Raw genomic sequence first — 12144 nt, forward strand, 5'->3', positions numbered from 1 at the left:
CCGCCGGCCGGATTGGCTCTCGGCGCCGTCCGTCACCGCCCCGCCCCGCCCCCGTCCCTCCCGCACTGGCGCGCGCCGCGGGGGAGAGGGGGGGGTCTGTCGGAGGAGGAGGAGCCTCCGCCGCTGCCGCCGGTGGGTTTCAGCACCTTGGAGAGCGCCGCGGCCAACCGTCGAGGGGGGAGCGCGGAGTGCCGCAGCGGCGCCACCGGCCGGGCCAAGCAGGGCGAGGCGGGCGAGGCAAGGCGAGGCTCAGGCGGGCAGTCCCCCTCCCTCCCTTCCCTTCCCTTCCCACCCGCAGCAGCAGGAGGAGGAAGAGGAGGACTTCCAAGGGACCGGCAGTCTTGGCGCTGGCTGCCGTTGCAGCTGTCCTGGCGCCAGCCTTCCTTGCGGTGCCCCCCCACCCTCCCCGGAGGCATTTTTTGGGCAGCATCAAGAGGCTGAGAGCAGAAACCGCCGGCCCCCCCCCACTTCGGTAAGGAGCAGCTGGCTGGGACATCTGCGCTCTTTGGAGGTTTGGGGGTCAAAGCCCTCCCCCCCACCACCGTGTCCTCTTGACCTGGCCTGAGATCTGGTTAGGAAAGGCGGCCTCCATCCCGGCCCGCTCGATCCGGATGGACAGGCGCCCTGGGGCTGAGTTTGGCCCAACAAGTTCCTTGCCAGGGAGAGGGCGGCCGGCAGGGGGGCTTTGGGCTCGGATGAAGATTGGCCAAGAGACTCCTTAGGGTCTTTTCTCCCAAGGGGTGTGTGTGTGTGTCCCTGCATCTCTGTGTATCTGTGTGTTTGCTTGGGTCCGAAATTCGGGAGACAGGATGGGAGGCTGCTCCAGAGTTGGCACCCCGGGAACGCCACGGCTGCTCCGGAGCTGCACTTGAGAGGGTGTGTTGGGGGGGAAGGGATCAACCAGGACTGCAAGCGCCAGTTGAGCCGGTCGAGCCCAGGTGGGGAGAATGTCATTCGGCCGCTGCTGGCAGGGATCGTTTGAGATGCCAGGGGAACAGAAGAGCACGACGCGGAGGAGCCGCCATTGATTACTCACCGGGAAGAATCCCTGCGCAGCGATTGACAGGGAAGATCCAGGGGGGGGGAAACATCTGCACCTGCTCTGGCAGAGGCGGAATTCAGAAGTGGAGCTTCCCTATGGAAATATTTTTCCCCCAACGGAAGGCAACGAGAGTCAACACGACAGAGAGTTCCTGAGGTGATCGACTGTGGCCCTCTGAATGTTTCTCGGTTGTGGATTCTTCACCAACTGAGCTGGTCGCCTTTCGGATGCCTCGGGCTTGCCAACTGTGGAATCCCTCCCCACTTTCGGGTAACCCTTCCAGAGCGCCTTCTGTATTTTGATAAAATGAAGCCTTTGTATGTTGCAGGGGGTCGGGTGCCCCTACTGACCTCCCAGTGAAAGCAACCAGACAGTTTTCGTTGCCCTCGATTCCTTTCTCTTCTCTTGCCCACCCCCAAATGTGAGCCGCTCCCGAGGAGCCCCCCCCCCCGGCGAACATCTCTTTAAGATTTCTTTTCTTCAAAATGAAGAAATTTAATATCCACAGAGTTTTGGATGGTTTAACTTCATCCCCCAGCGGAAGCAGCGGTGGTTCCAGTGGAGGCAGTGGTTGTGGGCTCGCGGGTGGTCCAGGCCACTCAGGAGGAACCGCAGGGACTCCCAGAGAGGAAATCCAGGAGACGCTGACTTCGGACTATTTTCAAATCTGCAAGGTAAGAGCAAGATTCTTTTCCTCTTTAGAGATGAAGGGTGCCAGAGAGGCTGGACGCAAGAGCCAAGTCACAGGGGCCTAGAGGACGAAGTGTCAAATTATCCTTCGATCTGAGATCTGATGCTCGGATCGAAGTTGGATGCGAACGATTTCTATTCTTCCTTGCGCAGAGCTATAGGGAGTAAAAAGAAAAGCATCAAGGGCCTCTAATCTGGGTATGATTTGCCCCTAGATTTTGTGACAATTATATTTATGGTGTTCGCATAACACCATGTGAGCACGCTTATTTCAAAGTAAGTAACGTGTTTAGGGCCAGAGTGTCCCTTGAAAATGTTAGTTTATTCATAATTTAATCTATCCTTTTTTCGTTCATTAAACGCTGGCTGCATTGTGTTCTTTGGGCGTTCTGAGTGAGTTGCATTTGCATTGGAACTTCAGTTGTGGTGTGGCCTAACTAAAAGCCGGGATGAGCTAGAAGACTTCCCCTTTTAAAATCTCTTCTGTGTAGGTCTGATCATGCAGTAAGGATACTAATAGGTGTTTGATATATTATTTGTTTTACCATTATGCCCATTTTGCCCCCTGGCAGTGGCTTCATTTTTTCCTGTAAGGAAATCAATTCTAGTAGCTCTGCGTCTGTGACTAATCACACAGTGATAAACCACATGTTTACAATGTCAACTTTAATGAAGCAAAATAGTTGGGAATCTGTTTTTTTGATTTGCTGACATGGGATGTAGATTCTATGGCAGTTCCACCACGGACAGCAAGCAGATGGAAGTATTCTAATGTTAACCAATTTGATTTTTTTTTAATAAGGGGGGGGGGAGTTATTCAGAGTTTCCCTTCTCTGTTGACGATAATTCTTATAGCATCTTTTTCAAAGCTTTGTAACCGATCCCCAGTAAATTGATTTGAGCATCATTAACATCGAATGTTTCTAAAACTCAGAGGGGAAAAAGCACTTTTGCCTTTGAATTGCCTAGAAAGCTAAAGTATGTCAATTGACATACAAGCAGATCAGTTAAAAGGGGGGGTACAGCTCAGTGGAAGAGCCCTTGCTTGGCTTGCAGAAGGTCCCGGGTTCAATCTCCAGTGAAAGGATCTGGCAGTCGGTGATGTGGGAGACCTCTGCCTGAGACCCTGGAGAGCCCCTGCCAGCCTGAGTAGGCAATGCTGACCTTGATGGACCACGGCTCTGATTCAGTACGAGGCGCCTTCGCGTATGAAAAGAAAACCTCATTATTTTTAGTATAGCAGTTTATTGCAATCCCATAAAATCCTGTGTGACTCTGGTGCTTCCCTCTGTGTGAAAAGCAAATAAACGGATTTGATGTTTGATCATGCAAAAAAAATAATAATGGCAATTTTTCAGAGAGGAAAGATCGGGAATGGGGTAAAGGTCAAGTCCCTACTGTATCGCCTTTATTATATTTACCACCCAGCGTCCTGTTAGCTTCTCAGGGAGAAGAGAAACACCTCCAGCTCAGGTCTGTAGCCAGGATTCTTTTGTTTTGTTTTTTTGGGGGGCATTTAAAATTTTAAGGGGGCAGTTAGATAGTTAATTAAATTAATTGAATGCCTGTCTATAAAGGGGGAGGCTTTGAGTCTGTTTCGAGCCCTTCCTTTCAAGGGATGGGGCAGTGAGCACATCAGTTCCTAGGAATAAAGACCTCAGGTGGCATTTAATTGCCTTCAGAAGGCATTCAAATGCCTTTTGAGTTCCCTTCCATGGGGCGAGAAAGCCGAGAAGGGCACTCAAGATTGGCAGCTTCAATACATCTCCAACAATCCCCCTTTCTGCTAGCTCAGTCCTGCTGTAGACCACCTGGGTCGTGGTGAGTCTTACAAAAGGATTCCCATAAGCCTTTGGGAAACATGCAAATTAGGCAGCGAGGGGGAGGTCTCTCCTCAAAACTAAGGTTTCTGGCATGGCTATTTGCAGGGCAGGGCTTTTAATCGAGGGGGCCTGGCCCCCGAAATGCTCCGCTGTAGTTATGGGCCTGCTCTGGCTTCGTTTGTTTCCATAGTTTTTGGATTAGGCCTCGGACAACCTGTGATTAAAGACAGTCTGGCTCCTCCAGATACGTTGATCTAATATTGCTGCTGCCACCACCCTGATTTCAGTTGGTTAGCTTTTCGGTGTACTAAGGTAAAAGTTGGCAGTGTCATGTTTCTAAAGAAACAGGTGCTTAGGCAACTCCCCGCCCCCCCAATCCATTTTGCATGACTGTGAAAAAGACATGGGAGACATTTGTTTCAGATTGTCGCCGGGTCAGCCTGCAGTAGAACCCTTAGATTTGAGTCCGGTCACACCGTAGAGACCAACCAGCATCCCTTAGGAGCGTTCTTTACTGCAAGCCTCCCACCCCAGGACAATTCAGCATTGGCTTTTTCCTCCATCGTTTTACCAAACACACCTTGGAACAGAGATTCCCCTATGCATTGCATGCTGCTTTCACTTTCTTTGATCATCAGATTTTATGGTGCCCTCCACAGTGCAGACTGATTTCGCTTTCTTTGATCATCAGGTTCTATGGTACCTTCTGCATAGCTTTATGGCCGTTTTATGGCCGTTCAGGGGTGACTTCGTAGTCAGTACGACGTTGCTGCAGGGTATTTGAACATGGTTTTGAGCTGCGCCTTTGCCTCCCAGTTGAGAAAAGGCAGAGCGAATGCCAGATGCAGAATCGGCCTGGGATTTAAAAGAATCAGATCTCCATTCTCGCTCGAGGAAAGGAGTTTTGACTTTTGAAAGCTCATGCCCTGAAAATCCTAGTTTGGTGTAGTGGTTAAGTGCACGAACTCTAATCTGGGAGAACCGGGTTTGATTCCCCCCTCCTCCACTTGCACCTGCTGGATGACCTTGGGCAAGCCACAGTTCTGTCAGAGCTGTTCTTGAAAAAGAGCAGTTTCTGTCAGAGCTCTCTCAGCCCCACCCACCTCACAGGATGTCTGTTGTGGGGAGGGGGAGGGAAAGGCGTTTGGAAGCTGCTCTGAGACTCCTTTGGGTAGTGAAGGGTGTGGTATAAATCCAATCTCCTCCTCCTCCTCCCCCTCTTCTTCTTCTTCTGTCTCTAAGCTGGTGCTTCTGGACTTGAAGGGAACTATCCTGAAAGTGTGTTGCTTTATCAACCCTGGCCTGGCCTGATGAGCGACAGAATCAAAGGTGTTCGGAACTGAGTTAAATATTAACCGGCTCTGACAACATGTTCATGTGGCTCTTATATAAGAGACCCAAAGCACTGTCTGGGGGGGGGGTTTCTTCGTCCCCCTGTTGCTGCTGGCCTACTCTGCTATATACTAGCAAAGACAGGGCAGTCTGTATCGGTGGGAGGGTCCTGCAATGGAAAACCCCCACCCACAGTTTTCCGGCAGGGAATATACACATGAAGCTGTTTTATACTGAATCAGACCTTTGGTCCATCAAGGTCAGTATCGTCTGCTCAGACCGGCAGCGGCTCTCTGGGGTCTCAGGCAGAGGTCTTCCACATCACCTACCACCTGATCTTTTAAATGGAGATACCGGGGATTGAACCTGGGGCCTTTGGCATGCCAGGCAGATGCTCTGCCACTGAGCCGCAGCCCCTCCCCAGAACAATGACTACAGAGATGGTTTGTTGGTAAATTGGTGTAAATCTGTGGCTTTCCCCCAGATCCTCCTAGCAAGGCTAATAAGAGCATGAGGATGGTGTGTGTGTGTGTGTTTATGTGTGGATTTATATTAAAGATAGGGGCAACATTACCTCCTACTCCACCCCAGTCCTTCAGCCTTAATTCCAGTCATAAGAACCTAAGAAGATCCCTGCTGGATCAGAGCAGTGGTCCATCTAGTCCAACATCCTGTCTCACACAGCGGCCAACCAGTTCCTCTGGTCGGCCAACAACAGGGCAGAGAGGCTGAAGCCTTCCCCTGATAACAACATAAGAAGAGCCCTGCTGGATCAGAGCAGTGGTCCATCTAGTCCAACATCCTGTCTCACACAGCGGCCAACCAGTTCCTCTGGTCGGCCAACAACAGGGCAGAGAGGCTGAAGCCTTCCCCTGATAACAACATAAGAAGAGCCCTGCTGGATCAGAGCAGTGGTCCATCTAGTCCAACATCCTGTCTCACACAGCGGCCAACCAGTTCCTCTGGTCGGCCAACAACAGGGCAGAGAGGCTGAAGCCTTCCCCTGATAACAACATAAGAAGAGCCCTGCTGGATCAGAGCAGTGGTCCATCTAGTCCAACATCCTGTCTCACACAGCGGCCAACCAGTTCCTCTGGTCGGCCAACAACAGGGCAGAGAGGCTGAAGCCTTCCCCTGATAACAACATAAGAAGAGCCCTGCTGGATCAGAGCAGTGGTCCATCTAGTCCAACATCCTGTCTCACACAGCGGCCAACCAGTTCCTCTGGTCGGCCAACAACAGGGCATTAGAGACCAAGGCCTTCCTAAGAACCTAAGAAGACCCCTGCTGGATCAGACCAGGGGTCCATCTAGTCCAACATCCTGTCTCACACAGGGGCCAACCAGTTCCTCTGGTCGGCCAACAACAGGGCATAGAGGCCGAGGCCTTCCTAAGAACATCAGAAGAGCCCTGCTGGATCAGAGCAGTGGTCCATCTAGGCCAGCCTCCTGTCTCACACAGTGGTCAACCAGTTCCCCTGGAGGGCCAGCAACAGGGCAGAGAGGCCAAGGCGAGGCTTTCCCCTGATGTTGCCTCCTGGCTCTGAGATTCAGAGACTTAGTGTCTCTGCATGTGGAGGTTCCCCTCAGCCGCCATGGCTAGTAGCCATTGATAGACTTATCCTCCATGAATCTGTCTCATCCCCTTTCAAAGCTGTTTATCCCTGTGGCTATCACTACATTCTCTCACAGTGAATCCCACATTTTAATCACTCTCCTTTTGTCCTTCCTGAACCTACTACCCATCAGCTTCGTTGGATGCTCTCGCGTTCCAGCATTTTGGGAGAGGGAGAAGAATTTCACTTTGTCAAGCTCTCTCTGCCCCATGTATAGTTTTATAAACCTCTATTGTGTCCTCCCTTAGCCGTCTCCTTTCTACTGAAAAGTACCAGACTCTTCGGTCTTTCCTCATAGGGAAGGTGCTCCAACCCCCTCATCATCTTAGTTGCCCTTCTCTGTCATGGGATCCTACAACTGCTTTTTAATGGTAAACATTGGAAGATCTGAAGGGGGTGGGCACTCGACGTGTCGTTTAATCCTCAGAGAGAGAGAAAGCTTGGCTTCTGATGAACCCCGGGCCTAATCCTGTTCTTTTGAAAGAAAATCTTGTTGTAAAAACCTGGTTTTAAGTGCTTCCGAGTGAGCTGTGAATCCTGCACACTCTCCGTGAGTGGAAATTGCTGCCCTCCCGTGAGAAGACAGAGGTGATCTCATGCTGAGAACTGAAGAGGGGTGACATTTCGCGTCCCGTAAATCTTGTGAACATCGCCCTTGGATGTAAACAAGAAATCCAGGGAAACAGGCGCTTTTATTGCATTGGGGTAAGACATGATTAGGCAGACGACACTGGCAAAGGCCGCCCTGGAAGAAAAGGTGGTGTGTTGTAATTGTCCGGAGGCATTCCCGGCAAGAAATACCTCTGTTCAGATTTGCATTTCCCATTTCTCATCCTGCTTGTACCGTCCTTCGCCGACCAGCAGCACGATTTCGATGCTAACTACTTGGCTTCTCCATTCTATGCAGACGCAATTCCCTGTCAACTGTGCGCTGATGCTGGCTAGGTTTCCCCCCCCCCCCCCCCGACGAAGAGAAATAAATATGGAAAGGGGAACTGAGAAAGGACTTTCTGATCAGCTGCAAAAGTGCTCTGAATCCAATAAAGGTCTTTAGTGTCTCCTTGTAGCTCAGACTCTAGCAGTTCCATTTGGAAGTTAAGTGCTGTTTGGCACCATTGGGCTTACCTTTCAACAAGGAAGCGCTGGATTGTACCCGCGGAAGAAGCAGAAGGCCTGTATCTCCTACCAAAAGTATCAATGGCCATTTTGAACACTGCAGCCCTTAAAGGTACTCCCACTTGTAAACCGGAGGGAATAGGCTAGGGTTAACAGCTCCAGGATAGGCCTGAAGCTACGGTGGGGCTTCTGGGGACCCCGCCCCCTTTCTGAAACGCACAGCCCCACAAGAATGTCTCCCGTAAATGCTTTTTTCTATCATTTAAAACCATTTTTAAAAAGGCGTGGGGTGCTGTAGTTGACGAATTCCCGCACTGAGCAAGGGGGTCAGAGTAGGTGACCTCTAGGATCCCTTCTAACTCTGGGTCAAGAAACTGGTCTCCTTGAAGACAGTTTTTCTGCCCAAGTGTCAGCTTTCTTGACTATAGAAGTCACCGCCCCCGCCTGCCGGCTTGTTCTCAGAATTGTTGCTCAGGCTAGCGGAAGTGATTAACTTGCAGCAGCTGAGGACTGTCATCTGAACTGGTTAAAGGTAAAGGTAAAGGTTCCCTTGCTTGAAAGCCAGTCGAATCCAACTCTAGGGTTGCGGAGCTCATCTCCGTTTCAAAGCTGAAGAGCCAGCGCTGTCTGAAGACATTTCTGTGGTCATGTGGCCGGCATGACTAAACACCAAGGCGCACGGAACGCTGTTACCTTCCCACCGAAGTGGTACCTATTTATCTACTTGCAATTTCTTGCTTTCGAACTGCTAGGTTGGCAGGAGCTGGAACTAGAGATGGGAGCTCACTCCGTCATGCGGCACTCGGGTCTCGAACTGCTGAACTACTGACCTTCCACAGCCCGCAGTTCAGCGTCTTAACCACTTGAGCCACCGCAGCTCCCTGAACTGGTTGAGAGCTTGCAATTTAGAGATCTATCCTGGTCACAGCTTCCTATTTTTCTAAATGGCTTTTCTTTCTGTGCTGAGAACTTCAGCCCCGCCCGGGGGAAAAAATTGCCAAGGAGACATAAAATCCTGGCTCCGGGATGGGAAATTCTTGGAGACTTGGGGAGGGCAGTGTTTGGGGAGGGAGGGGGGCTCAGCAGAGATGGGATGCCATAGAGTCCACCTTCCAAAGCTGCTCCCCCCCCCCCCCGGGGCCTTGTCTCTTGACTTGTCTCTGTAGCCTGGAGGCTTGCTGAAATTCTCCAGCCCCCACCTGGAGGTTGGCAAGCCTCAAACAGGCAAATGGCATACACGCTGGCTTTCACTGCAGGAGGCACAGAAAAGCTGCACTGCACATAAAATGGAACTCAATGGCCATAGGAAGAATTTTGTTGCAATGGGAGTCGTGTAGAAAGGCTTTCTGATCGCCACACAGAACAAACTAATCTGCAGACCCATGGATTTTATTTTATTTATTTTATGTATTTATTTAAAATATTTATTAGCCGCCTTTCCGCCTTACAGAATTTAAGGCAGCTTACAATATAAACAGAACAAAAAAATGTAAAAAAACCAGCAAGTACATAAAAATACCATGAATCACAATTTAAAACTTACCAACAGATAGGAAAAACTGAACTAATCAAGCGCTGTCCGGTGTCGAAATGTCTTCAGCTGCTTCCTAGAGATCGAAAAAGGGTGTGTGTGTGTGTTAAGGTTCCCAGCTCTGGACTGGGAAACACCTGGAGATTTTGGGGGTGGAGCCTGAGAAGGGCGGGGTTTGGGGAGGGAGGGACTTCAAGGGGGTATAATGCCATAGAGTCCACATTCCAAAGCAGCCTTTTTCTCCTGGTGAACTGATCTCTGTTGTCTTGGGATCAGTTGTAACCAGTGTTCCCTCTAAGCCGAGTTAGTGTGAGCTAGCTCACAGTTTTTTAGCCTCTGGCTCACACATTTTTGTCTTCATTCAGGAAGGAGGGCTCCAGAGCAAACTAATGTACGCAGTAGCCAAATCGCTCGCTCACAGCTTTAAGCCAGTAGCCCACAAATTAGAATTTTTGCTCACAAGACTCCACAGCTTAGAGGGAGCATGGGTTGTAACCCCAAGGAGATCTTCAGCCATCACCTGGGGTTTGGCACACCCTAGGCCAGCCGCACCTCCCCGGGGAAGTTATTCTGTAACTGCGGGGCTGCCACCAAAAAGGCCCTTTCCCCATGTACCCGCCAGGTGAACTTCTTGGGTCAATGGTACGGTCAAGAGGGCCTCTCCCCGTTATTTTAGATTGACCAAGCAGAAATAAAGTGCAGGGTATTTATGAATCGACTTCATTTATACCCTGCCTTTATCCACAAGCCAAAGTGGCTTACATCATTTCCCTCTCCATTTTATCCTCACAGCAACCCCCCTCCCCATGAGGTAGGTGAGGCTGAGAGAGATTTTTCCTCTTAAACTGGCTAGATCTTCCATGTTTTTATGCTTTGGGCGATTGATTTTTTATAAATGTTGGGTTTTAATTGTGTATTTAAGTACCGTCAAGTTGTTTCTGACTTATGCCGACCCTATGAATTGATGACCTCCAAAAGGTTCTATTGATGACTGCCTTGCTCAGCTCTCGCAGATGGAGGGCCTTTGTGGCTTCCTGGACTGAGTCAATCCGTCTCCTGTTGGGTCTTCCAAGATTTTGCACGGGACAGAGCAGGTCGAGAAAGAGGTACTCTTCTCCCTTTCTCACCATACAAGAACTCGTGGGCACTCAATGAAATTGCTGAGTGGTCGGGTTAGAACGGATCAAAGGAAGTCCTTCTTCACCCAAAGAGTGATTAACACTTGGAATTCACTGCATGGACAGTTTCAAGAGGGAACTGGATAAACATGTGGAGCAGAGGTGCATCAGTGGCTATGAGCCACAAGGTACAGATAGGAACTCACAGGCTGGGGCAGGGGATGCTCTGTATTCTTGGTGCTGGGGGGGGGCAACAGTGGGAGGGCTTCTAGTGTCCTGGCCCCACTGCTGGACCTCCTGATGGCACCTGGTATTTTTGGCCACTGTGTGACAGAGCATTGGACTAGATGGGCCATTGGCCTGGTGCAACATTGGCTTCTCTTATGTTCTTATGTTCTTTTCTTGCTGCCTTCAGCTTTTCCTAGCATGATGGTCTTTTTCAGTGGCTTGCGTCTTCTCATAACATGATAGCCTTAGTTCAGTCATTTTAATTCAAGTTAAGCAATATGGTTTTAATGAATTTTAACGGTTTATGTTTTTATTCCTTTTTATTTGGCAAGCCACCTCGGGCAGGTTCCCTGGAGGAGTGGTGTAACGTTTCTCTCAACATACAAAGGACTGAATCAGACCAGTGGTCTATCGAACGCAGTTATGGCTGACTCCGGCCGCCACTGGCTCTCCAAGTAGGGTTGTCAACTCCACATTGGGAAATTCCTGAAGGTTTGTGGGTGGAGCTTGGGGAGGCCGAGGTTTGGGGTGGAGAGGGACCTCAGCTAATGCCACAGAGTCCACCGTCCAATGCAGCCATTTTCTCCAGGGCAATGGATCCCTGTCATCTGGAGATCCATTGTAAATTCCAAGAGATTAGAGGTTTTACAAGCACGCTGAGCCGCCTGTTTTGAGCGGAGCTCACTGAATGATCAAATGGAGGGTTTACGAGGTGTTTCTGCTGTGGGATTTGCCCTGAAGAAGAGTGCAGAAACAGGTTTCGAGCCACCCCATTAGCGGGACGCTGCATATGTGCTATTAATAAGAGTGGAGAAAGAATGTGGCCTTGACAGCTGAGAGGAAGGATTGACACATAGAACTTTGAATGGTTGAAACCAGTGTTCCCTCTAAGCTGAGTTAGTGTGAGCTAGCACACAGATTTTTAGCCTCCAGCTCACACATTCTTATCTTAGCTCAGGAAGGATAGAATGTTATCTTAGCTCAGGAAGGGACCTTGCAGGCCATCTAGTCCAACCCCCTGCACTCTGCAGGAGCATAGCTGAAAAATAGCCCTACATACCTACAACATACCCGAAAGATGGTCGTCCAGCCTCCGCTTGAAAACGTCCAGCAAAGGAGCATCCATCACCTCCTGAGGCAGTCTGTCCCACTGCTCAACCACTCTTACAGTTAGGAAGTTTCTCCTGATATTTAGCCGGTAACGACTCCCTTGTAATTTCCACCCATTAGATCTAGTCTTGCAATCCAGAGCAAGAGAGAATAGATCTGCTCCATCTTCTACATGACAGCCCTTCAAATACTTGAAGACTGCAATCATGTCCCCTCTAAGCCTTCTCTTTCCCAGGCTAAACAGACCCAACTCTTTCAGCCTTTCCTCATAAGACTTGGATTCCAGCCCTCTCACCATCCTGCTTGCCCTCTTCTGGACGAAAAGTTCACAGTCAGGTGAGAACACACACACACACAGGTGGGCGATGGGTAGGGTTGCCAGTTGCCAACCTTCTGGTGGTATGCCAAAGAACAATAAACTGTGCTCAAATTAAAAAGAACAACCTTCAAATTGTACACAAATGTATCAAAATATATTATAGAGGCTATGCAATTCAAATACTGTGATGGAATTAGATGCAGAAAGCCATGTCACACAT

General features: G+C 49.9%; 1 protein-coding gene across 1 annotated transcript in view; it reads left to right on the forward strand.

The window, feature by feature from the left end:
- Positions 1-1527: 1527 nt before the first annotated feature.
- Positions 1528-12144, forward strand: part of STXBP5L (syntaxin binding protein 5 like) — a 130369-nt gene continuing 119752 nt past the window's right edge. The window contains exon 1 of the mRNA XM_015421720.1: positions 1528-1716. Within this exon, the coding sequence (XP_015277206.1) occupies positions 1528-1716 (189 nt within the window). The remainder of the gene's footprint in view (positions 1717-12144) is intronic.

The sequence above is a fragment of the Gekko japonicus genome, unplaced genomic scaffold, assembly GCF_001447785.1.
Source record: "Gekko japonicus isolate JY-2015 unplaced genomic scaffold, Gekko_japonicus_V1.1 scaffold3278, whole genome shotgun sequence".
Classification (NCBI taxonomy): Eukaryota; Metazoa; Chordata; class Lepidosauria; order Squamata; family Gekkonidae; genus Gekko; species Gekko japonicus.